At 42.7% G+C, this 27,933-nt stretch overlaps 1 protein-coding gene across 3 annotated transcripts; it reads right to left on the reverse strand.

Annotated features, from left to right (window-relative positions):
• Window positions 1–62: 62 nt before the first annotated feature.
• Window positions 63–27,930, reverse strand: B4GALT4 (beta-1,4-galactosyltransferase 4). 3 transcript variants are annotated; one of them, XM_053934995.1, is made up of 7 exons: window positions 27,797–27,930; window positions 14,412–14,894; window positions 12,600–12,832; window positions 9,017–9,204; window positions 4,174–4,296; window positions 1,133–1,237; window positions 63–695 (listed from the first exon to the last, which is right to left on the reverse strand). In XM_053934995.1, exons 2-7 carry the CDS (start codon window positions 14,677–14,679, stop codon window positions 554–556), a joined length of 1,059 nt encoding a protein of 352 aa, XP_053790970.1. In that variant the 5' UTR covers window positions 14,680–14,894; window positions 27,797–27,930; the 3' UTR covers window positions 63–553. The 3 variants fall into 3 exon arrangements, with proteins under 3 accessions (XP_053790970.1, XP_053790969.1, XP_053790971.1); XM_053934994.1 differs by lacking the exon at window positions 27,797–27,930 and adding an exon at window positions 27,480–27,666; XM_053934996.1 differs by lacking the exons at window positions 4,174–4,296; window positions 27,797–27,930 and adding an exon at window positions 27,480–27,669.
• Window positions 27,931–27,933: the final 3 nt, after the last annotated feature.

Below are 27,933 nucleotides of genomic sequence, written 5' to 3' on the forward strand. Positions count from 1 at the left end.
GGGACATGGCAGTAGTCCCTCAGCAGGGGACACTGTGGTGTGAAGGATGAGACACTATGGAGTTCAGTGGATTGCATTTATTAAGAAATTTGTAACATCTCCTTACCCATTACCATTACTGCCTTTCCCTCACACATAAGCAGTTTTTCCTTAGGCCAGAAAAAATTAACCTTTCTCATCAAGTTTGTAGTTCTTGAAGAATTATTGTGCTTCTAATGAGACCACAAATAACTTTAGAAAGAGTTGCAAAACCAAATATTTTTTCAGGGACTTGGTTCAAGTCCTTGGACCAGCCCAAACAAGGACACATTTTATAATGTCCCAGCAAAAAGTGCATAGAAGAACACGAGGACCTGTTCATTGGGTAAGTCCATAACTCCAGTCCTCACCAAAGGAAACTCTCAACCACCCAATGAGATGCTGTGAAGGAACACTTTACTTGCTCCTGTGCTACTGCAGGACTCTTCCAAGCAGGTGCTGGAAGTCATCTGCTCTAACAGCAGCCACAAAGGAGATCTGTTGCCATTTCCTGTAACTTGGGAGGTGCTGGCCCCTATGAGACCTTGGGCTGCACACTGAAGTCCACCGTGATGTTGATGTACAATGGGTTGTGTTCCACGGAGAGCAGTTTATAGGAACAGGAATTTAGCCCGTCTGTCTTCCATGTTCTAGAGACCTGACGGAGAAGCTTCATCCTGAGGACAAAGAGAAGAAAAATCTTCACTGACATGCGCGGGAGTTTTGAGCTCTTTCCCAATGGTAATAAATTTGGAAGCAAAGCTACTGCTATTTTTTATCTACTGGAAATACAAAGTCCTGTTGTTTCTGTTTTCAGCACAATCACATATGGGGAGAAAAATCTTTTGGCACAATCTCTGAAATCATGCTTTAATCATACCTATGTAAGTGTAATTTTGGAAGTTTCTAGGGAACACCACAGAGTCAGTTCTAGGAAGATCTCATGTAGAGAAAACAGCTGCCAGCTGTGAACTGTGTTGTCACAGGGGTGTCCCCTAGAGTCTCTGGGTACCACAAAAAGCCTGTTTGGCCCGGAGCAAAGAACTTGTCTCCCAGGTGCCTGGCTCAGCCACAGACCATGACAGTGCGAGGTGGAAACCTGTTCTTGACCCACCTCTCTCGATTCTCCTCGTTACCATGGTCACGGTTGTGGAAAATCATCGTGTACCTGGCCACATCAGCAGGTGGCCTCACCACTTTCATCTTCTGCATCTCAACCCTGCAAGGAGGAGTAAGAAGTGTTGTGAGGAAGACAACACCTATAAACCAGCTGTTAATGAAAAAAAACCCAACAATTGGAGGCTTCATCTCTTGTAGATGCTGTGGAAGTAAATAGAGAGCTGTAAAAGCTCATCTGCATCTCTTCCACAACCCATTTTGCCAGAGAAATGAGGCTCAGAGTTGCATTCCTGGAGAACAGGTCTGGGGGGTGACAGATACACCTTTCTTTTGGACAGAAGCAGGTAACTACTTACAGTAGAGATGTAGAGCTTTAAGCACACATACAACAGAGCACATTTATATCAGTATTGACTAGACTGCTCTGTACTGCCCTGTAGCAAGTCTCCACATGTTCTGCAACAAGTTCATCTCAACCCCTGCAATAAAACCCCTATACTTGATAATTCTCCAAAAATAAATTAAAAGCTTGTTTTCTTTTTTAGTAGCTGGCAGACAGCTGCAAAACTTTTATTTGTTCACATTAAGAAAATTTCTCTGAGAACAATGCCAGAAGCACTGAGCCCTATGCACGGACTTAAATGTCTGGCATTAGGCACTTAGTTGGAGCTTTTGACCTTACATATATCTGTGGAGCACAGCTTTGCCCTGACAGCAGAAAGAAAGAAACTTTATGACAAGGGAATTAAGGAATAGTCCACCTCTTTGCTAGTCACTCATCAGCTGAAAGAAAAATAGGAAACCAAGATTTGAAAAAACTGAGCCCCTTACAGATTTCCATTACTTTATAGCAGTAAATTATCAAACAACTACAACAAATGATCTGAAGAATCTCTCTGTGATACACGCCTTAGGAGGGGGCCCAAACGAGAGCGTCACCTTTGTTCCAGAGTCAGATCAGCAGAATGTGAGAGTACCCGGCCCCGAATTCTGAGAGCACCGAAGAGATGCTGCCATCTGCTGACTTCCCTCGGGAAGGCTCCGAGGATCTCTGCACCACAACTCACCAAGTCAGCAAGCTTGCCGTTACCTACCCCTGCAAACTCGGTCACCAGCCCAGCCCAAGGCGCAAGCCAAGTCCAGCTGCAGAGCACACACTGGGTCAAGACTTGGTTTCCCCACCAAGACCTCAAGAGCTGCCAAGTTACATAGTGCCACACAAAAACATCGCTTGTTTCCAACCCCTTGCAAACATCACAGAGACCCTCAGTAAATCTTGCTGTCCTGCTGCCCATGGGAACATCAGAAAGAACTATCACCCATGGGAAGCCAGGGAATAAAATAGCACCAAGCCACCCCCTAAACTATAAAAGTCAGCTCCCAGGAGGTCACAGAAAACTTGGTGTGTCTAGGCAGGAGTAAGAAGCAAAAAATAGTTGTAGTTAAGGGACAGAAATCCATACCTGCAGCAGACCTTTCAGATTTCTTCAGACAGAGCTGACCAATCTGCTGAACTGACACCGAGAAACACTTTTCATTTGGAAGTTCCTAACTTCTAACACACTTTATCTCCTGTGTATTTACATAACATCACCAGGGATATAAATTTTATGTCCCTGAAATGTTTGTTTGCATATTTAAGCAACCAAAAAGGATAAGAAGTTAAAAATGACGGAGTATAAACCAAGTTACAAACTGACAGGCTCTGCCAGCAGAGCTTGTGGAGTTATGTATTCTTATCTGATGTTTGCTTGTGGTTTTTTCTCCATTTACTAATAGCAATGCAGGATTAGAAGTTTATTCCTAAGCAAAGGGCAAAAGAGCAACATAAAAGTTTGGTTGACTTCTTTGTCCCATTAAACGTCTCCAGCCAACAGGTTTCTCCTACTTTGACTGGCACATCTGCAAAATGAGTTTTCACAAGAGCAAAGGGCATATACATATATGTGTAGCTGTCATGGGGACAGGACATTTTCATGCTTATTATCCCAATCGTGGTTTCTGTTCCCTGCTCTCAGTTTGTTTTGTCTTCCCGCCCCCCCGGCTCGCTGCTGGCTTGCTGCTTTGCTTTTGGGCTTGCTGTTTTTGCTCGCTGCTGGCTGCCTGCTTTGCTAGCTCTGTTTTCCTTTCTTTTTTCTTTGCTTTTTGCTTGCTTGCTTTTTCACCATTTTTTTCCTTTTTCCCCGGTTTCCGTTGTTCCCTTCCCTTCCCCCCCCCCCCCCCCCCCCCCCGAAGATATCGGACCTACTCTGGGCAGGAGCTCCCCCGGGGTCTGCGAAAGAAGCTTCGTACCCTCTGCGGCGAAGAGAGATACAGCTCAACCCCCTTGGACTGGTGAAAACATCTGTGGTCATCTCGGGCTATTTCTCTTGTGCTGGGGAGTGTTTTTTGTTGTTCCTTAATAAACAAGTTTTTTCCACTTCCCCTCTGAAGAAATTCCTCCCGAACCCGGTGGTGGGGGAAGTTGCGGAGGGTTTTGTTTCCTATAAGGGGCTCCTTTGGAGATGTTTTCCCCTAATTTGTCCTAAACCAGGACAGTAGCCTTTCTAAAATTCAAGTTATTTGCTATCTTCACTATAATCAACACTACACAAATACAAACTAAGCCCTACTTGGAGTAAATCCAGTAGTCAATGAATGCAAAACACCCAGTCCCACCAAAACACTCCCATATTCTAGCAAAGTACTGGAACTCCATACTTTTGTGCATCTCTGGCAAACCACACTCCAGACTTCAATTATAACTGATTTCCAAGCAAGAATACAAATGCTGTATGTCTGAGACAAAACCAAACCAAACCAACCAAATAACTTAACTCACATCCAGCCAAAAGTGCTGTGAGGAAGAGGATTAGGCATCAGACATACCTAACCCTTGCAAAGAGAAAACTGCTCACAGAACTGCATCTTGGACTTCACATCTCCACTGTTCAGTGTTGTTCTGAATGAAGGCCCCTGGGTGTTTTGCTCTTGGAGGCTTAGTGTGAAGTTGGGTCAATTTTTTTAATTTCTTAAAACTAGTTCTTCATTGTTTACCTGATTCGAAGGTCATCATCTTCTCCACCCCAACCCCAGTAGTTGTTAGAAAATCCATTCACTTTGGAAAACTGATCTCTTGTAAGAGCAGTTACACCTCCAAAATATCCCCGGTACCGTAACCTAGACGTACAAGAAGAGAGAATGAAAAATTAAAAGTCAAATTCCATCAACTATGAAAACAGCACCCTGATACTCCAGATCTAGACTTGTCTTTCACAGAGTTAAGGGTGCACAGAAACTTAAAAGCTGGTCCTGTTCTCTTCCTCTTTTCACAAAAAGATGGTGATTTGCTTTAGGCCAGAAAAAATTACCTCTCCAACTGAGAGAACAGAGTCTTATTCAGAAGCTTCTCTCTCTTTACACAATTCCCCTGCCAGCCAAGCAGATACTTCATTTCAGGGACTCTCAGGTATAGAAAAGCAACAAGGCTATGCACTAATGTAGTGGAAGCTCTGCAATAACAACAGTGAGCCATTGATTATCTTAGAGCTGAATCTGAAAAACTTGGAAAGAAATCAGCTCACAGGCAAGGGCACATATGCTACTGGATATTGCAATAGCAATACAATTCCAAGGTAAAGTACAGTGCAAGTTACTTAGTAACCCAATGTAATGGAACTCAGCTCTAAAGGAGATTAATTTCTAACTTATACCTTCCTCATTCTGAAAAATGCATCTACTTTAAAAAGATGTTTACATATCATGCTTCTCTGTCCTCTTAGGCTGTTCTCCTAATTGCTTCCTATGATGCTCTCTGTCTCTGCCGTTAAGCTAACATTACAACACAGCCTCTACTATCTTGCCCCAGCCTATTCAGAGGTGATGGGCACATGGCTGCAGATTACATTTGTACATGTATGCAAATCTAAACAGATTAACAAATTGCCATGGCTAGGAAGTAGTCATTATGGCATTGGACATGCCAGACAGTACTTATTGTTATTTTTGGCTTACCATGAACATAATTTAAAAAACACCAAAGGAGAAAATAAACCAACGCAAGACCCTCAACACAACCTCCCTCAAAACTATTTTTCCTGGCCGATTTTTGCTCACAGCATCACAGAGGAATTGTGAATGTCAAAGGGACCCCTGGAAATCACATAATCCAACCCCTCTGCTCAGAGCAGGGTCTGCTAGAGCAACTTGCTGAGGAACATGTTCTGTCAGATTCTGAGCATCTCCAAAGATGGAGACTCCACAATCTCTCTGGGAAGCCTGTTCCAGTATTTGACCATCCTCACAGTAAAAAATAACTTTTTCATATATTTAAGTAGAATTTCCTGTATTTCAGTTTGTGCCCATTACCACTTGCCTTTCACTAAGAAGGGTCTGGCTCCATAGTCTCTACTCCCTTCCATCATATATGTATACACATTTCCAAAATCTCCCTCTGCCTTCTCTCTGCTAAGCAGTCCTAGCACACTCAGCCTCCCTCACATGTCAGATGCTGCGTTCCTTTAATCATGTTCTCAGGCTCTCCTCAGACTTGCTCCAGTGTGTCCCAGAACTGGACACAGTACTCCAGGTATCATCTCCATGGTGCTGAGCAGAAGGGAACAATCTCCTCCCTGAACGTGCTGATAACTCCCCCCACAAGATGCCTCTGACCTTTGTCCTGCTGGCCTAAGGTCCTTTCTGGTAAAGCTGCTTTCCAGACAGTTGTCCTCCAGCAGCTACTGGTGCACAGAGTTATTTCTCTCCAGGTGCAGGACACTGCATTTCCCTTTGTTGAACTTCTCTGTTCAGATTCCTGCTGGCCACATTTTCCAGCCTGACAAAGGCCCTGCTACATAAACCAACCGTGTGATATTTCTGTCCTCTGAAAACCTGCTGAAGGTGCAATCTGCTGCATCTTCCAGGTTGCTGATGAAGACTCTAACTAGTACCAGCCTCAGTATCAAACTCTGGTGTAAACCACTAGTGATTGGCCTCCAGCTGGACTTTGTTCTACTGATAAGAACCCTTTGAGCCCAGCAGTTCTGGCAGTTTTAGCCCATCTCACTGTCCACTTACCAGTCCATACTTCATCACTTTGTCAGTGGGGCCATTATGGGAGACAGCGTTGAAAGCCTTCCTAAGATAAACATTATCCCCTACTACGCCCTTATCCAAGCTAGTGAAATCAGAGAAGGCTATCACGTTGGTCAGGCCTGACTTATGAACACATTTGTTCTCTCTCCTTTACCTCCCCCCCTGGCGGAGACAAGCCACAAGGTAGAGGAAGTTCCATCAAGTTTTAATTACACATTACTACCTTGAGACTTCTGCTATGGATACTCCAGTAAACAAATTGAATGGACAGCAAGGAGGTCCCAGGAACAGCAGGACAGAGCCCTCCCCAGCCCTGCTTTCAGGACAGTCACCACCAGGACCACATCCCGTTCCAGCAGCCTGACAGTTTGGGAACTGACTTCCCATGCACCCACCCATACACACACCCCACTGCTCGCTTATTCACCCCGTAATTCCCCTACGCCACTGCAGAAGCAGACACCAAAGGAGCCAGAGCTGGGGTGCACTGGGAGAAGTGGGGCCAGCAGGATGAGGGGAGGATTCTCCTCCCCTACTCAGCCCTAGAAAGGCCATATCTGGAGTACTGTGTTCAGTTCTGGTCTCCACAGTTCAAGAAAGACAAGGAACTGCTGGAGAGGGTCCAGCAGAGGCCACAAGGATGATGAAGGGTCTGGAGCATCTCTCTTATGAGAAGAGGCTGCGGGAGATGGGCCTCTTTAATCTGGAGAAAAGAAGACTGAGAGGGGATTTCATCAATGCAAATAAATATTGGCAAGGTAGATGCCATGGGGATGGTGCCAGACCCTTGAATGGTTTCCACTGACAGGATGAAGAGCAATGGCCATAAACTAAAACACAAAAAGTTCCACCTCAACATGAGGAAGAACTTGTTTCCATGGAGGGTGGCAGAGCACTAGTACAGGCTGCTTAGGGAGATTGTGGACTCTTCCTCTCTGGAGACATTCCAAACCCACTTGAGTTTCTGTGTCACCTGCTTTAAGTGACCCTGCCTTAGCAGAGGGGTTGGACTGAATGATTCCCAGAGGTCCCTTCCAACCCTATCCATTCTGTGATCCTGTAACCAGGACAGTGCTGCCCACTCAACCCTCCTCAGGCAGCACAGAACTGGCAGGGCCCAAGCATAACTTGCTCCCGGCTGACATCACCCGCAAAAATGCATCTCTGTAACAACCCATGTAACCACCCCTCCCCCGAGGACAAGAGAACATCAGCTCCTTTGGAATGCTTAAAATTGGACTGAAGAATACATACAATAGGAATGGTCAGGAGGAAAAGATGTTTTGCTGGTCTCAAAGAAAAACCTTAATTAAAATAGAAGAGTTTTCCCAACCTTATCTTCAAAGCTTTAGTATATAAGTCCTCTGTCTAAAAGAATGCAAAACTGTGCTCTAGTTTATGTAGCTAAAGATAAGGCACACAGCTGCTGAGATTACTACACACTGTATCACAATAGAATATAGCCCCCAGAAGAAAAATAATTCCCCCCACCCTACACCAGGAAACTAATAAAATCCCAAAATCAAAACACAGACAAACAAAAAAACACCTCCCCAAAAAACATCCCAAAACCAAACCAAAACATAAAAATATCCCACAAAACACAAACCAACCCACATTTCCACCCATTTTGTGTTAATACAGAACATTGATGGGTTCAGTTTTCTCTACCTCATCTGAGCAACATGTCCCAGTATGCTCACCTCAGCTGTAGCAAAACACTGAGGTCACCCAACTAGGACTTCAATCTGTGGTATCAGCTCAGTTCAAGTATCATTCTTGAGCTCAGAATCTGAATTCCTTCAGACATGCTTTGGAAGCAGAGCATTATTAACCCCACTTCATGGATGTGTAAACACAGGCAGTGACACAGAAAAAGTATTAATTATCAATTCAAGTTGAATTATCAAATTCAAGCCACCAGCATTCCAGTGGAATACTCTGCAAGGCTCTGCAGGTGCTCCAAAAGTCTGTCAGAAGCCTAGTACGTATGTACTTGTTCCAGTTTTCACTAAATGACTGGAATGTGACTATTATTCTGTGTCAGTATTGGCACATCCCACCTCCTTCTCATATATTTAACAAAGGAAATGCAGAAGCAAAGCAGAGCTTTACTTCAAAGTACTTTGAGATCAGCTTTTGAAAAGCTCACTTCTAATCAATATTTAGAGTCACGTGACATGAACTGAATCTTGAAAGAAACAAGTTCAGTGAAAACACTTTTAGTCATTAAATTCACCAAGCTCAGTAGCCTTTTCTCTCTGAGATGGACTTACCTTGACTTTTCACTTTGAACTATTTATATCACATGAGCACTTAGGGCACTCATTTAAAAAGCAGAATGATCCTGTGTTATACACTGTTCGGTCAAATAATTAAAGGACAGTCCTATGCCTTGGCAAATTCCCACACTTGAGCTCTCCATATCAGACATTACCTCTTCAACAGCAGAAGTTCCAGTAAGATCACACCCTCAAATCACAGGATCAGGAAACTTGCAAATGTGTATCTAGCTCTGCCAGAAGGTCTCTGCACAACCTCTGGCTCATTGCTTTCCTCTCTAAACGCCCCTTAATTCAACTCCAGAAACCAGAACAATGACAACAATCATTTGTGCAGGTGATCACAGGGCTGACTGCAGAGGCGTCTGTCCAGTTCTGTACTCCAGAGAGATGAAGTGTTACCATCAGAAACCTTGTGTCATGAGGAAGCGTAGATACCAGCACACAGCTCCATCAGAAGCAGAACATTATCAGTAACACGGCATTTCCCTGTTGGTATTCTTTCCATATGCCTGGTTTCCTACCTGTATCCAGTATTGTTCCTGCCAACTACAAGGTGCTTTGGTTGTGTGTCACACATGTAAATGTTAAAGTCATTTTCTGGCACCAGATCCACATCATGGAAAATGAAACAGTCCCAGTTTGCTTCTTTTAGGGCCTCTAGGTATCCTACATTCAGCAGTTTGGCTCGATTAAATTTGGTGTTGCCAGCCTGTAGAAAAGAATGGGAAAAAACAACTCTGAAGGAAGTGCCACAGCTTTTGAACCAGAGCTGCTCCCGGGCATTTGTTCTTATTGCATGGCTTGCAACCACTCTCATGTGGCTTTTCCAGCACCTTGGGAGAAGTAACAGCATCCGAGTGGCCAATGGTGCAAAGTGTTTCTCCAGTCTCTATTCATCACAAACACACCCAGCCAGGGCCAGGAAAGCCTGTACTTAGCTGGGTGCCCCAAGTGTGACTGCTCCATGGCTTAACTGCCCTTCTGTCCCAGTCCTGGAGTTACCATCAGGCTCCACAGCAGAAGAGGTACCAGTACAGTCTAGAAACTGGTGTTCCATACAACTGTGTCAGTAAGGCTCATGGAAGTTCTTTTTAAAAAAAGCAAAACCAAACCAAACCCCCATGTTAATCCCATGTTAATTAGTCTCTAGATATCAGAGCCCTTGCCATGAATGATTTATGCCTGTCCCCTCAGCTTGGAGGACAGCAATGCTGAAAGAGTTCCTTGTATTTCCTCAGCTCACACACAAGTGGCAGAGTGGGAGTGAAAAGCAGGTCTCTTCATTTTTACCTCCTACCTATAACCTAATGATGCTGTTGCAGGGGACATGCTCCTAGCACAGAACTTCGCCTTTTTACTAGTCTTCATTGTTTGCTTTTGCTGTAAGTTACTTACTATTTTCAAAAATCTAATTTTTCACCTCTGAGGTACAAGTATATCCACACACACCTGGCAGGTTTGTAAGCTTATCACGTCAACATTCAGTTTGGAGCAAGACATGTGCTTATCTTGCTATTTTCATTTTTTACCTGGCTGCACACTGTAGCAGTTTGCAGAAGGCTTTCTGCTCTTGAGGACAAAGTGAGGATTTGCCTCAAGTTCCCACTTGGGAACCAGAGGGCCAACCCCAGCCCTCCCAGACACAAACAGACCAGTCACTTTCCAGAGCAAGGAACATGTACTTGAAAGAATAATTTTAAGAAAATGTTTTCAAGATAAACTGCTTGGAATTCTAGCAAATTTTCTAGAAGTTGCCTGGACACAAAGAGGGTCCATAGAAAAAGAGAAAGAAGCTGGCCTCCCCAGGGTGAGAGAAGCTGAGCTGTAGGGAAAAGCTGTTGCATACAAAGCATGTTTTAGTGCTCTAAAAAGTAACACCTTGCTCTAAAGTAGGACTTGTTCACTAAAACAACCATCTGCTCCAGAATGAAGACGATTTATGGGATTTATGACTCCATACCTGCAGTCTGAAAAATACAATACAGTGCCTATTCCAAGAAATTATGAGATAGATAATCAATTGCATCCATCCTTTAGAGAGAAATTTTCCAGTAAAAAATTTAGATACAATTCACTCAAAATCAGGATGTCAAAGTTCTGAATGGGTTTTTTTTGTGTGTTTTGTTTTTCTTAAAATGTCCCATATATAAAAATACCCATGAGATAGTCTTCTCCTGGGGATAAAAACATAGGTTATTGCGTGAACAGAACAAATCAGATGTCTGGTAAGGTACATTTGGAAAACATCACTTGTGCCGAGTATCAAACCCAGCTAAGTTCAGGACAGCCTCTCCCATCTGCTTAAGTTCTGTTTTCCTCATCAGTGCAAGCCACCACAACAGCCAAATGCCAGCTGACATGGCTTTCCATGTCAGACAACACACTGAACAAACAGCAAAATTTACTCATCTTTGATAAAAGACAGAATTGTCTCTCTTTATTTCTATGGAAGAATAATACTGACCACAAGACAAACTTATGTTGGGAAAGAAATTTAGGGATTAAAAACTCACATTGTTTTGAGTACAGCACTCATGTATGCACACATTTAGAGAAGCATGACTTTAGAGATGTTAAAAGCAGCCCATAAAGAAGAAATCTGGAGTAAGCCCTCCAGTGGCTCACGGAGAAAATTACCAATGGCCCATTTAATCTATCTCCAAAGCAGACTGTGTATTTCAACAGTTAAATCCTGTTTGTCTTTCCTCAAAAGAGACCTAGAACAACTAATGACATCACAAATCAAGAGAGAAAATGGATTTGCCCCAGAAGAGTTTTGTTAGACCCACTTTCCAGTCGTTGGGCATGCCTATCTACATGGAAAAGGTATGTGAAAGCTTCCACCCTTCCAAACACAATCTCAGAGAGAACAAGTTCAGACTTGACACTGCTGTGCTCATCGGACAAAACTTCCATACTTCTGTATTACTTTTTGCTAACATGACAACAGCAGTTCTTCACATATTTCAATAAATTAAAAAGATATGCCTATTCTCCCAATAATTTATTCCTAACCATTGCTTCCTGCTAGAATGAGCCAGTAAATGTAAGATTATACTGCATGTTAATGCAGAAAAAAAGCCCTCATTTTTCCACTCTAGAGGACACATGATGACTCTAAATAGTGAAAGAACAATTCATTCCAAGTAAAAATATCATGCCATAACTTTTATTGCTGTTCTGCTGAGACATTTAGATGAGCAGAAGTGTAAGAGTGGAAGCTTTCACCTAGAAAGCACTGTCTCATACTGATTAATTGACTCTAGGCTCTTTAATCAGAAGCGAAGAGAAACTGTATTAATTTATCACCTTTTTCTTCTGCTGTGTCAAATGACTTTTTGAAGCCAAAGCAGAACATGTAAGTAAACGACAGTAATAGAAAGCAAACATAATAGAAGATCAAGAAAAAGACAACATACTAAAAAGAGAAATATATAATGCTTTTAGCACATGCAATTAGAACATAAGCACCTTGATGAAAGACAATGTGGCACAGGTCTGCTTCAGTTTTAGCCACTGAAACAGCATTGCTAGAAAGAATGCAAATAAAGAAATGAATAAATCTTTCAGCAACCAAGTGCTCTTCCATGACGGCTACTTCTCACCACACTTGCTGGGCAAATAAAGCAGCTACAAGCAGCAGCTGTCGTGTTTAGCTTTAGAAAGCAAAAGTAAAACAACACAATACACACAACTTACTAAGCACAAGAGCCTGATGGGAGAGAAGGGCTAAAGACAAACTAAGGCCTTCTATCCAAACAACTCCAAATGTAAAGACAGAACAGGCCAGCCTAGTTACATGTGTGGATACTGCAAGAGAAGTCAGTGCAAAAGATGGGTACCTTGCATGCTAACTCAGAAACACCAAGTTACTTAGACAGAGAAATTAACACCAGCTAAAGACACTGCCAATACTCCCCAGCCCTAAGATCCAGGAATGCCACCAGCAGTGGGTGCAGTCACTGTTGCATCCCTCAGCAAGCAGAATTGTTGGAAGCAGGCTTGGAGAACTGATGTCAGACAGCAGAGGCAGCAGAAGCCTCTCCTCAGGCTGCAGGGCATAGCCATCACCCTCACCCAAACAGCTCTGCACAGCTGCCTCACCTGGTGAATGACATAGATGCCATAATCCAGCTGCTGCCTTTGCAGGAAGGGGTGGAGGTGCTGCAGGAGGTACAGCAGATGCTTCTCCCGGTTGCGGTGTGGGATAAGGATGGCCACGTGCTGCAGGGCTGAGCACTCTACAGGGTGGTACCGGCCCTTGGCTACCTGAGGGTTCTCCTTTTGCACCTCTTCCAGTGTAACAGATGGTTTGAAGGAGAGTTTGCTGGCACCTCCTGTAAGAGAAGCACAAGAACCTTTCCTGAGTAATTTCAGGTTGTGGCTGGTCCAGTCACGTAACGAGGCACTATGTAATCAGTGTAAGAAACCCAGGTTCAAGCCCCAACTGGCTTCCCTGCGCTTCCAAGAGAAAAGCATTCTATGCAAGCAGTGGAAGGAGAGGATGTCAAGCATGTTAGTTGCTTAAACTGACTGTGAAGTAGTGGCAATAAAATAAAAATATTTTTTAAAAACCCTAGAGAAGTTCTAAGCTACTGTAGAAGGATTGGCCAGGAATGACTGCCAGGGCAAAGCAAAGGAGAAGAAAGTGGAAAGAGACACAGGACTGTGGCTATAAGAAGTCATCAGTACCTAAAACACAAAAAAGCCATGACAGGATTAAGGCTATAAATTAGTAAGATAAAACATAGCAAAGCTTTCTGCAGCCAAATGAAATTTTCATCCCTTCTCTTGCACTGAGCTGTAATCCCAGCTCCTCTGGACTCAGCAAGCCCATGAAAAAGTACAATACAGGCAACTGTGAAGGCTACAGCCATTGCTGCATTTACTTAATCAAATGTGTCTTGGGGTCAGGGTGAGGGTGTGCAGGGAGACAGAAGGTTTTTGTACTACATCAGGGAACAAGGAAGAATCTAGCTTCCCAAACAAATCCCTAATCAGGTTCACAATAAGGAAGAGAAAGAAGATAATTGCATGATACTGATAATGAAGATAATGACATGATAATGATGCAAAGCAGGAGCCTGGTGCTGCTAGCAGTACCAAGCCAAGAAAAAAGCAGAATAATAAAAATGCCCAAACCAAGAAAACAGTCACCTATTTGAACCTTCATCATAATTAGTGCTAACTCCAACAGAGTTGTGAAGTCCTTCAATTGTCAATACAGAGACACAAAAGTATATTTAATAATAAAAAGACAAAAAACTGAGGAAAGATGAAAACACTTGTGGTTAAGACACAAATAATTTGATTTCTTAAAAAAGAAAAAGATGCACACATAAGCAAGGGAAAAAGAAAAATTTCTTCATTAGTCCCCGTTGGCAGGCAGGTGTCTGGCCACATCCACGGAAGGGCTTCAGCACATACAGCAGTTGCTGGAAAGACAAATGCTGCCACCATGAACATCCCTCCTTCCCCCTTTCCCTGAGCTTTTACTGCTGACCATGATGAATGGCACAGTCAAAGGGTATGGAATACCCCTGCAGTCAGCTGGGGTCAGCAGTCTGGGCTGTGTCCACTCCCAGCCTCCTGCTCACCCCACTGATTTTAGGGGGCCAGGACAGACAGAGACAAAGCCTCACCAGAGTGCAAACACTGTTCAGAGTAGCCAAGTTACTGGTGTGTTACCAAAGCTGTTTTATCAACAAATGCAGAGTGCAGCACCAGCTACAATCCCAGCCAGACCCAGCACAGGCACTGGGTGCCACAAGACACTCCCTCACCCAGGAGTGCTTCCTGCAACTGGCTGTATTAGCTTCATAGGAAAGGTATCCAACTGGAATAGTTGGATATTGAATCCAGCAGCACTACAGTAGATTAACCTCTCAGAGAGGAGAGGAAAACACCATCACTTACGCAGGTACGGAGACAGAGCTGGGCAGGGACTCTGAAATGACTTCACCATGGGAACATCTGCAGTGGATTCAATCTTCTCTTCCTCTTGACTGTGCTGCAGGCTAGTTACCTTCCTGAAAAACTCCACCATGCTCTTAGCTTTAGGAATTTCCTGTCTGGTGTCCACTAAGTAACCGAATGTGGTCCATAGCACCATCACAAATAAAGTGACAAGCACCAACACTTTCAACTTATAGAAGAGGTTAAAAACATTCAAGCCCAAGGCCATGGCTTTCCCTGATGCACAAACAGCTTTCTCTGCTCTGAGATGCCAAGGCAGGTCACTGCATATCCAGTGGGGATGAAACCACAGCTCCCAATAAGAACGTCACAGTAGGGAAGTAAAGCTGGAGGTAGGGAGGGTTGCCACACTTCCTGCAGTTTTGAAATTCATGGAGCCATAGTATTGTTTGTTCTTCAAATGTCACAAAATAGGACTTTAACCTGGACCATAAAAAAAGAAAAAAGGAAGGAGAAAATTAGTTTCTACCATCTCCACTGCTACACCTTCACAGATTCCATGAAAACAGGTAATGACAATATACAAATGGAACAGAAAGTATTAACAACTGGTCAGAAACCAAGACACTGATCTTAGTTCAGCCACAAATCAGCTGCATGATTTTATGCAAATCACTTTCCTATTTTGTTCTTCTGTCTCAATCTTTTTTTTTTTTTTTTTCAGATCAGAAAGTGCAACCACTACCCCATGTTATGTCTGTGTACAGTGCCTGGCAATACACAGGTTTTATTACTTCTGTTCCTACCAAAATTAACAACAGCTGCAAAGCAAGAGATTCTGCTGGCTATGAGTAAAGCCCATCCAAAATGAAAACCACATGAATCTCGACAGAAATAAACTGTTTTCTTCTGAAATACAGTATTATTGATGCTACCCAAACACCTGACTGGTATCAGAAATCATTATTCTTTATTTGCTCCCTGTTTGGGTCTTTGTCCAGTATTCTCCCTCTCACACACACTTAAAGGAGGAAAATCTTCCTGCTTTTTAAGGGACAGGTTCCGTTTTTCAAAAGTGTTATGTATGTAAGGAGCCAATGCTTTATTCCACTTCCTGCCCTCTTTCAAGGGCTCCTCTTTCACTGCCATCATACTAGAGTTACCACTCTACTTCTTTTGACTGTTATTATCATCTCATAGCAAAGAAATAATGAAATTCTAATAAAAGAGAGCTCTGATATAGAAAACACACAAGAAAACTGCAGCTTCTGAGAAGAACAAGGACTGAGGCTAAATGAAGAAAGGCAATGATTAAAGACAATACACATGAAACAGGCTAGATCAAAGAGAAGAAACACAAAAACATGGAAAAGGTTATTTTATACTGGCCTCTAAAGTACATGAGACCCTGGAGAGATACCACGGGCACAAGGAGTACAGTAACTCCACATTTTCACTAGCTTAGGCCTGGTGTCTTCTGAAGAATTTTGCTGAATTTCCATGGGAATGTGTATGGGAGCCTGACCCAGGACTATCAAGATGAACTCCCAAGCTTTCAGGGTTCACTGGGAATTACCAGCTGCTGTCCCTCCTGGCAGGCTCTTCATGGAAAAGCCAACCTGCTCTTCCCATTCACATCCAACACACAGCAATGCTCTAAGTAAAGGGACTCAAAAAAAAAAAAAAAAAAGACAAAATTTCCTCCCTCTCCACCAGTTTACACCCTGCAATTGTTGCACACAGGAAATCAGTGATAAGCTCTATGAATCATCTGAGAGCAGTGTGGACCCCATGGGTAATATTAGCTTGTAATTATTAAATCAAAGAATTTGCTTATCTAAACTCTACCTACAAGTTTCTACGGAATGATCTACATTGCTGCCATTCATGACCTCTCAGCTACTCTGCAGCATTCATCAGGTGAAGCACTTTCCCCAAAGGGTGTAATTTTCTCCAAAACAAACCAAAGGTGTGACTGCATAAAGTGCATGCATGAGGAGGAATTTCCTTCTCCATCACCCAATCCAAGTGCACCCCAGATTAACCCGGGCTGAAAAAGGACAACACAGAAGTTAAATACTGAACATGCAGCAAATTACTATCAAAAGGTGTTTACTATGTTCACAGCTTCCCACTTTCCCAGAAATGGACTACAATCTTTAAAAAGAGTTAAAACAGTTGCTCACCGCTGGTACTCAGATTAGTACAAATGGGCTGTCCCCCATAAGAAATTATTTTGTCCATAATTAAAGTTTAAAATTAACTATCTGTTAACTAGTTAAAAATTAACTATCTGAGAAAAGACAGAAAGAAACACCAGGAGGCAGTCAGCAGGATTAGTCAGAAGAAGAAGCTTCTGAAATATTTTGTTGTTTTCGTTAAAATATCAGGAAGAGCATGCAGGTGTAAAATTGCTAAGGTACTAGGATGTTAAAATTATGGACAAACTATGAACTTACTGCACCAACCTTATTTCTACTTTCCTCCACTCCTATTCCAAATCTCACACATATGAATTTCCTTTGTCAGCTTTGCAAGATTATAAAAGTAGCTGCTACTAAAAGTTCATGTTACTTGTCTCTGACAAATCTTCACACTATTCTACCGTCAGTGTGAATAATTTCCCATAATAAACTCACATCTCCACTGGCTTCTATGGCAGCAACAGAATGCTGCTCCTGCTTAAAATACACTTGAGCGGGACAGCATATGCACGCAAGATCACAACCATTAGTCACCTTCAGCTCATCACAATGCTCACGCAGAAGGGCAATAATTCACATTTCAGAAACCTGCAGTTTGATTTTTTGGTGTTATCTACAAAGAATACAGCACGTATTTCAAAATGCAGATACACAAAGGTATTTTGGTATTTTAAATGGAAGAACACAGATTAATCAATTTACACAGTAATTTACCTTACATTATTACTTCAGAGGTTAAAAGGTTGTTTGCCTGGCTTTTTTCCCCTGAAACATGAGAATGGCATGTGCACAGAAATGCAAACCTGATTCTACCAACAGAGAAGGAAGAACTGTGGCAGAACTGTACCCTTATGAATGAAACTGACAGTGAAAAGCTGTCACTTTTATGACTCCTGCCAAAGACAGAACTTGGGAACTTAAGAGGACAATAACTGAGAATAAAAGGACAAGCAAGAAGTTAAGCCTCAATACGAACCTGCCTGTCAGAGAAACAAAAAAAACCTTGGCCATTGCCCCTCTGGAGGGTGTTGTGTTACCATTACACATGAAGGACTCTTCAGTTTAAAAAGTCATCTTTCACCAGCAAGACTAAAGTACCTTGGTTGCCAGGTCAGGCAGCTAACCTAGAGTCAAGAAGACCAGAGCTTGGATCTTGTTAAAGAAAAAAAAAAAAAAAAAAAAAAAAAAAAGTTAGGCTCAGGGCTTGATGCTATAAAGCCATACTTGGAGAAGTAGTATAAAAGCCAGAGTTATAATACATAACAAAATCATTATTAAGGGGATAGTCTTAATCAAATACTGATTAGAATAGTCATGCAAAACCTACCCCAGCCTTAACAGTCTTGACAGTAACAACTGAGGCAGAAGAGACATTCAGTAGCTGAGTCCTTTCCACATCCTGAGCAACCAAGTCCCCCATCCCACTGATCAATTTCTCATCTTCTTTTGTTCCTTATGTAGTTAATGAAGCACATCTTTTCATATTTGATATCCCTGGATTATGGCTGATATATTGGTTGGGGGTGGTGGTGAAAAAGGCCACCTAGTCATACATTGTACCATGTGCAAACAAAAATTTGATACTGAACAAATCTTGCTAGAAACAATAGTATCTCAGAAGCTGGAAACATGGTTCTTTTTTTCCTGTACTTCATAACTCAGGGTGACCAACCCTCAACCATGGGTGGAAGAACACTTGTGGTGCAACTAAACTCTTCTCATAGCTCTGAAACCTGACTCTAGTCATGTGTGACCTTCATAAAACAGACCAAAGAAACTTTCATAGGAAACAAAGCGCAACTTTCTTGTGAAAAAAATCCCAGTGAAGCATAACCAAACCTAGTTTAGAAAGTTACAGCTGGCTAGAAGGGTACAGCCCTTCAGACCACAAGGTCAAAACCACCACAGTACCCATTTCAAAATGCATAGCAGAAAAAAAAATAAACAGAAAAAGCCACAGTTATGCAAATATGGCATAAGTCAGAATTCTAAAATTCATGGAAAAGGTGAAAGGTCTTCATCTACATGCAGACATACTCATATCTAGACAGATACTGTAACACAATTGTAAATAGTTTCCTGATCATGTTGAGGCACAAAAATAGTGCATGTTCTGCCTTCCCCAATATCACATCTGTACCAACAACTGTCCCTGTGCTCTGCAGCTTGTCTGACAACCCAAGTTCTATAGCCTGCTATGTGTTTTGAATCACAGGCCAAACCCTGCTTCCTTGTTGGAAGGTTCCTGGCAATGCTCATAAGATATTTATCTGCAGGAACCCATCCAGGACACAGAGCTGTATGACTCTTTCAGGAACAGTTGCATTCAGTTCTCATCCTTGAGCCTGATGGCACAAACATGAAGCCGTAACTTGCCCTTTTCCATCCAGGTAGTCCAAAATAGTAAGCAAGATTCCAGAATGGCCAAGATTTCTTCTGAAGCAAACTAGGAAGATCAGAACCCCATCCACACCCATCTGGTGTTTTCCCAGCAGAAACACACATGCATTGGAGTCCGACACATTGTGCAAGCACAGAATGAGCAAGCAACACACGTACAAGCTGGTTCTCCATGTAGAGGCTGCAAGGTCAGCCTCTGCATTTGCCTCCTCATTGAAGCCAGTAGCACTACCAAGCTCAGAAATGCCCAGGAATACTGGACTAAAGGTTGTTCTTTTTCACTGATGTAGAATTCCTAGACAAAGTCAGTATCAGCCAGAAGACTGAGAACTGATAGCCCTGATCTAGATATAAGTGAAGGAAAGTAACCTTATGAACAAAATTTGGTAAGTAACTGAAGTTGATGAAAATTCATTATGTTCCAAACACTGATTTTTCCCTGACACATTTTTAGATAAAAACTGTCATTATGATAATTATGCTAAAGCCTAGATTACTTATCAAAAAAAAAGTTATGCTTAACAGTATAAATAATCAGTGAGAACATGGTGCCTAAATTTTACTTTTCATATGTTCACATTTACAACTATTCACCCTGTAGGGGTGAAAGATATTTTCATCTGATGAAAGGAAAATTAATTTTTAATTTACACAAACCAGCTTTCTGACTACCTGATTCACATGGTTGAGTAAGGACAGACTTCCCACGCAAGATTTTCTAGAAGCCCCTGCAAGCTCCTTAAGCTCATGCACAAATTCCAAAGGCAGCAGAACAGGTTCAGCAGCAACGAGCATTCACTTCAATGTAACTCTAAAAACTGCAATAAGTTCAAGCAGGAAATGCAGCATGAAAGAGTTCCCTGGGACTGCATTTAATCAGCTCTGTACTCAAAAGACAATTATTTGTTATTTTATCTAGGCCAAAATGAAAAGCAGTAATGGGTTAGCTCCGGGTACATCAGGAAGTGTAGCAGTCTTCTTCATGAAATTTGTCAAGAAGGAATTAAAATTCCTGACAACTTCCAAGGTAGAAAGATCACTGTATAGCATCAGCTTTTTTACGCAGGATAGTTCAAGTCTTCAAGTTTTACAAGAGTCTATACCTGCTCCTTTCACAGGCACTTCCTTCATTTCAACAGATTAGTTTGTTAGTAGGGTGTTAAGCCAATAGCTTTTAACACTTCTTTTACGCGACACTTTCATAATCCTATTACCTCTTCCTATTTAAAACCCACCAACTGCACTGAGAAATGGTGCTATTTCAAAAGAAAAACAAACAACAAAAAAGATAAATCCAATCCCCAAACAAACTCTCTTTCCACTTCTCAGAATTTCAAGCCAAATAAAGAAAGCACATTAAACAACTCATTGCTGCTGCCACATCCCTCCTTCCTGTCAAATACTCACTCCAAGAACTTATGGAGAGCATTTCACAAGCAGCAGACACTTTTCATCCAGGAAACCCCACACCATAAAGAGACCTCTGTTACCTCTCACAGGCTTCAGGAAAGAATCAGCTCAATATCACACATCCCACTTTTCCTCAGGCCAAAGAGGCTCTGTGGTGCTGTCCCACATGTCCCTTCCTCAGCTCATGAATGAGCCCGGGATGGCAGCCAGCCTCCCTCCTTTCCTCCTAGCACAGCAGAACCAGCACACAGACACTCAGGCATACCAGGACAGAAGCAATACTGCTCAGAAATAATTCCCACAACAAACCCTTCCATTAGAAACAAAAGCTCAAGCCTTTGCTCCTAAAAGAAAACCACAATCTATCAGTGCCCTTTTGGCATCTTTTCCATTTGGAGATTTAAACATTAGAGATGTCATTCTTCTCACACACATCAAGCTGCCCACTCTCTTGTCCATATCTGTGGAGAAGTCCCAGTGCTCCCACTACACTCCTCTCTGTTATCACCTAGACATACCCACTGATGACAGTTCCTACTGTCTACTTTATGCAAACATCTACTTTATGCAAACTGCCTGGCTCACTGACCCTTTTCATGAAAAGCAACTTCCTATTACTAGGTTGTCCCTCCCTGGTGCTTTTTCTACCACTCTGACCTGTAAAACTCCTCTAGCAACCCCACAGGATCAGCTGGATCAAAACAGAGGTGCCATTTTGTCATCTCACCCACCTGGGGCTCCCTCAGACTACCAGGGATGCAGCATTGCAATGACCTAAGTAGACACAGGGTACATGAGTAAGGTGGATTGCAGTAAAGGATGGGAGAGAAAGTACAGGTACAGCCTCATGACAAAGTGTCAAATCTCTTGTAACTCCAACCTGTTTGAACTCTTTGGGCAATACATGCATTCCAAGCAGGTAGGTATTTCAAGGTTTCCCCAATCAGTGGCACCTCCTCTGTGCCACAAAGGTCTTATCTATTTTCAGGACTGCACAAGAATTTCAGGGGAAAGCTTCCTCATTTCAGACACTCAGTAGTGCAGAAAGAACCTTTAGCACTACTGCATGTTTCAACTGGTCAGTCACAAAGCCAGACCAGTCTGGGTCTCAACTGTCACCATCTCATCTTTCTCTCTGGTCCAGTCCCCAAACTATAATTTCTCTGCACCAGCACAAGCTCTCATGAAAACATGGAGCTAGCTAGATTAGGAAGCAAACAGAATTTCTAGCAACCTTCTGTAATTCTTTGTCTACACTTTCCACTGAAAAACGTCAGAAAACCTGATAAGACAACCAGCAGAAAAACAGTAGTTCTGCTTTCAGTTGACTGGGAATGGTTATTTTAGGAGAATGATAACAGATATTTCCAGGCAATGACAGGTAACATTCTACAAACTGCCTGGAACAAGGCAATTTTAAAGAGGAAATGTATGAGTTAAAAAGAAACAGACCAAGGTGCACCTGTGGGGCCTGATTACAGTAACAGCCACTGCCAGCTAAAATACTCGAGTTATATCAAGAATACAAAGAGATACACAGATGTGCTGGCTCCACACTCTTTATTCCTTGATAACTGCTTGATACTCAATATAAAAGAACAAAGGTACTGGCAGTTCCAACTCCCTGAATTACAAACCAAAAAAAAAAAAAAAAAAAAAGAAAAAAAAAATAAAAAAAGATAAAAGAATACCTAACACACCAGGAAATAACTGCTGTGGTTTAACCCCAGCTGGCAACTCAATACCACACAGCCACTCCCTCAACTCTGCACCAGCAGTGGGATGGGGGAAAGAATCAGAAAAGTGGAAGTGAGAGAACTCACAGGCTGAGATAAAAAACATTTAATACAACATAAAAGGAAGAAAATAATAACTGGAATAACTGTGGCAATAATGATAATTAGAATATACAACAGACATGATGCCGTTGCTCATCAATGACCAGCCAGACCCTGAGCAGCTGCCCCTGGCCAGCCTACCCCTCAGCTGATACACTGAGCATGATGCCCTTCAGTATGGAATATTCCTTCAGCCATTTTGGGTCAGCTGTTCTGCCTGTGCCCCTTCATAAATTCTTGTGGCACTCCAGCATTTTCACTGGCAGAACATGGGAAACTGAGAAGTCTATGACTCGGGGTAAACACTACTCAGCAACAACCAAAACATTCCTGTGTTATCAACTTAATTCTCATACTAAATAAAAAACACACCCCTGTACCAGCTACTAGGAAGAAAATTAACCCTATCCCTGCTGAAACCAGGGCAATAGCCTGGGTATTTTAGCTTACACAACTTACTGTCTCCAGGAGCGTGGGCATCACAGAAGAAGCGATTGCAACGATGTAAATGAGGAAAGGCTTGACAGATAAATACAATAAATCCATTACATAAAAAGAGAACATCACAGCAGAAAAGCACTGAAAAAGAACTTTCCATACATCTTTAACTCTGGCATGCAGGACAGAGAAGAAAATAGAAGTGTCTCATTATCTTGCATATCCCTAACAGGGACACCATTGTTCTTCCACTCAATGTTACCCTGAAGAAGGAGTGCTATTCCCGTGTTCCAGCCTGCTCTGGTTTATGATCAATAAGCTGAGCAACTGTCTCCACAGGGAATGCATTAGACAAATGCAGCAGTCCCTAAGCACTGCTATATGTAAAATCCACTGTCCTTTGAGTGTGTGTTCCTGATCTTCTGGCTGCTAGACTCTCACTTTACCACTCTGGAACAGAAGAGAAGAAGGTAAAGACTCAGAGGTCACTTACCAACTGACAAGGTAGACTCAACCTGGGGAAAATTAATTTGTTATCAATTAAAAATTGAGTAGGATGGTGAGAGGCAAAAAGTACACTTCCCCTCCACTTCCTTCTTCCCAGGCTCAACTTCAATCATTCATTCCCACCTTATCCACTTCCCAACCCACAATAGTGCAGGGGGACAAGGAATGCAGGTCACAGAATTATAGAATCACCCAGGTTGGAAAAAACTTCTGTAATCATTGAGTCCACCTGCTAACCCAGCATTGCCAAGCCCACCACTAAACCATGTCCCTAAGCACCATCTACAAGACTTGGGAATACTTCCAGAAACAGCAACTCAACCACTTCAAAGGGCAGCCTGCTCCAGGACTTGACAATCCTTTCCATAAAGAAATGTTTCTCAATATCCAGTGTGAACCTCCCCTGGTACAGCTTGAGGCTATTTCCTCTTGTCCTGTTGATTGTTACTTGGGAGAAGAGAATGACCCTTTCAGGTAGTTCTAAAGAGAGGTCAGGTCTCTCCCAAATCTTCTTTCCTCCAGGCTAAACAGCCCCAGCTCCCTCAGTTGCTCCTCACAGGACTTTTGCTCCAGACTCTTCACCAGTTCTGCTGCCCTTGTCCAGACTTGTTTCAGCACCTCAATGTCCTTCTTGTAGTGAAGGACCCAGAAACGGACACAGGATTCAAGGTGTGGCCTCACCAGTGCTGAGTACAAGGGGACAATCACTACCCTAATCCTGCTGTGCACACTGTTGCTGATCCAGGCCAGGATGCCACAGGCTGTAGCTTCTTTCAAGGCATCTCCTCCTGCTACAACATGAGACTAACTACTGCACACTCAGGTGAGAGAGTTCTCCCCAGCCATAGCAAATGAGTGGGTGCTACTCTAATCCTGCAGTACAGTTTTCACTTTCCTGAGGCCCAGTGAACTCTGGTGCTACGCTAGGAAATGCAATCCAGCGTCTCTAGGCCAAGAAACACATTTATGAATGGCCCCTCTTGTTACACAACTACAGCTGAGCCACTGACCTCACTGTAAGACACGGCACTGTCAGCCCAAGCCCAGCCAAAGCGACAGAGTGAGGAGATACAGCAAACAGTTCTGGCACAGCCCATTGCTCCCTAATGCTTACCACAGAAATATTTGTTAAGCAATATAGCACTTTTTGAAAACACCTTCCTGTCCACAAGAACTGCACCAAAGACATTCCAGCTAGAGCTTCCTTAGGCATGAACAGATTTACTTTATTACTTTTGCAGTCTTATCCCAGTAAGGATTACAAATTCTCAGGGCCTATTGCAAAGACATCCATCAAAAAGCTGCACAGATGGCATGACTTTGTTAAACTATTAAATGTATGGGACTTTTTCCATGTTAAAACACAATTTACACCTATGCCTGTTTTCAACCAATCTGCAGATGGATTTTTATGCAGTAGAAAAGTTTCAAACATACAATTTAAGAGCTCTAACTCAAACCCCTTAGAAGCGATATAGCCTAGAACAACATTTTGGAGCTCAAAATGAGTACAACATTGCAACAAGAAATTTTAATCAAATGCTTGCAAAAGAAATTTGAAAAATATACTCCTGAGAGTCAGGATATTATTAAACCTTTTGGACAAGCAGCTCAGTAAAACTTCAGGCAGAGGAAGACAGCTTATCACTCTTACACTCAGTTACTAATTTCCTTCCCCCACCTAACCAGATCCTGCTTGGGAGTTGTGATTGGGCTCCTCCTCGCCTACCCTCTCAGGACTAAAGAGCTCCTGTCTCCCCAACTCTGCTCACCTGAGCAGCAGAAGGGCTCTCTTTCTTTCCAGGAAGAAGAGAGGTCGAGGGGGATGATATTTAACTCAGAAGCAGAGCAGGGGGAAGTGGCTCCTTTCCAGCTCTTCACTTCTCATTACTGTGCAGGTCTTAACCCTTCCCATCTCACTGATGAACAAATTAGATGCAAGAGTTCAGAAGTCAACTACGGGACTGAAGATTGAGGGGAAGCACAAGATCAGTGCTGATGATGCCCCACCAACACCAGATCCAAATACTTTGCTATTACTTGTAACTGCACACATTTACAATCACCATTGTATCAGTTTAAAAGGATTATCTGAATTATAATGCATGACAACTTTATCCCACAATTCACTGCCTGATAAATAAATATTTACTCAGCTCTCAGGACACCAAGATGACCCAATTGTAGCTGTAAGGCATGTTACTTGTAGGCATGCCAAAGCACTTCAAACAGAAGACAAAACACTTACAAAACACCCTAAATATGTTGAAACCCATAAAGAAAAAAAGTGAAGGAAGCACTCTCCCACCATTTTAAAATATTTTCAAGGTCCCATTTGTATGCAGGGCAAAACCTCCAGACTCTGAAGCAAAAAACAAACCAGCTATCCCAGCAGCAGACCTGCTGGGTGACTTCTGAACTACATATTTGCAAAAAAAAAAAAAAAATAGTTTTTTAACCAAATTCTTGCGTCATTCAACCAGGCTCTCAAGGCACACCTCCTTCAAACTAACAAAAGCCAAGTTCACCAAACGCATAAAGCTAACTTAGACTTAAGATCATACAATAGAAAGCCAGCAATCAAGCACCCCCCCAATTTCTATTTTTCTCCTACATATTATTTAAAAGAGAAGGATGTGCCAACTCAAACCAAAGAGAAAAACAAAACCCCACGCTTTACAAAGTTGAAGTAGCAAATATCTTACTTCTAACTGAAACATATTTGTGAAAATGAAACACAGCTTTTACAAAAATGACAAGGATATACCCACATAAATCAAAACCAAGATCAATCATACCTAAAGGAAGTGTTTATCAAGAAAATTCATTACATTATCACAGTAGCATTATCTTGGATGAAAGGTGATACTTCACACTGTTAAAAAAAAGGCTCATGAAATATTATCCAAGCTGAGCAGTGAGAGAGAATAATACAAAACCCCAAAGTTGTGCTTTTACGTATTCTAAATTTAATCAGTGTTTGTAATTAAGAACAGAAGACCTACAGAATCATCACTGAGTTGGCAAAGAAAAAAAATACTTAGAGAAAGAGCGTCTCATGTAGCTACCAACTTCGCTGACAAAAACTGTAAATATTTAAGTTGAGGACTTCGAACTGATCCTAAAGTTTATTTCTTCGGGTTCTTTTAATAGTAACTATCTCAAAGACATCAAACTTTCACCTTCCTTTTCTCTAAACCTCTCTGTTGAAAACTGTCTTGTAAACTGCCTCAGCTGTCTCTTGGGAACTTCCACAGCTGTTAAATGAAGGGGTAGAAAAAATGTTAAATCCACAAGAGATAGTCATTGTTAACTCTTTGAGATAAGCAAGCGTTAGTAACAAACTGAATACACATATTCTCCTTTTTGACTATTACTACCAAAATGCTGTGAAATTCTTAAAGTCTGCAAGGTTTCAAATCTTAACAGAGATCTACTTTTAAAGTATTTATATTATGATTCAGAAATAAAACCTTCTGGAATACTTGTGCTAGTAACCCCACTTCTGCTCCCCCTCAACACCTGTAAACACATTTTACAGAATCACAGAATTAGGTTTGAGATCATCAAGTCCAACCTATGACCTAACACAACCTTATCAACTAAACCATGGCACTAAGTGCCACTTCCAGTCTGTTTTTAAACACCTCAAGGGACAACGACTCCACCACCTCCCCGGCAGTTTGTTCCAATGCCCAATCACTCTCTTTATAAAGGATTTTTTCATCATGTCTAGCCTAAACTTCCCCTGGCACAGCTTAAGACTGTGTCCTCTTGTCCTGTCACTGGTTTCCTAGGAGAAGAGACTAACCCCCACCTAGCTACAGCCTCCTTTCAGGTAGTTGTTTCCATCATCATCTGGAGTACTTCTGTCAAATGACAGTTTCTGTGAACCTGTGCAAGTCTCCTTTCAAGCCCACTGATCACTATTCTGGCTCTTCCAAATTAACATCTAGAGCAGCAAGTGAAATAATTTATGTCCTGTCAGTGAGAAAATGTTTGGTGAAGAGCATCACTTGCCTGTGCTCCGGTTTCCACATGTGAAATGGAGAAAATAACATCCGGTACTGCATTTACTTTAACACAAAACCATCCAAAGCCGTACTTAAAATGCAAAAACCAGTGCACTGCAGACGTCCTCCTGACTTACAATCCCCGAGCCCGAGTACAGTAACTACTTCCACCGGGTACGTAATTTTTAAATATGTAACTATTGCCAATTATTTCAGTAAAGCTTTGCTATGATGAAGATTACGTCCCGGCAGACTTACTTGCACGATCACACCCTCAAGTCCTGCCTGTGATGCTCCATGAGGGGTTCCCCACACGCACAGGGACTCCCTGCAAGTCCTGAGCTGCACAAGACGCCCCAGTTTCGGCCACGGACCAGATGCTCCAAGTCCGAGGAGGCGCAATGAAACCAACACCCTTCGCCCTTTCGCTAACGAGCCCAAACCGAAGCACCGGCCGGGCATTCGTTACCCCCAGCGCTCATTTCCACACCCGCCCCCGCAGTCCTACCGCTCGCCCTCAGGACGGGCAGCCCCTCACCGCGCTCCCCGGCTCTGCAGACGGAGCTCGTACTTACGGGGCCCGCGCCTCCCACCGCCCCCGGGGCCGCAGGGGCACGGACACGCGCCCAGCGTGGTTCCCGGTGCCGCAGGGACAGGGACACGCTCCCGGCGCCACGGCCACGCTCCCGCCGCGGCCCCCGGCCCGCCGCCC

Source organism: Vidua chalybeata, chromosome 2 (genome assembly GCF_026979565.1).
Source record: "Vidua chalybeata isolate OUT-0048 chromosome 2, bVidCha1 merged haplotype, whole genome shotgun sequence".
Lineage (NCBI taxonomy): Eukaryota > Metazoa > Chordata > Aves > Passeriformes > Viduidae > Vidua > Vidua chalybeata.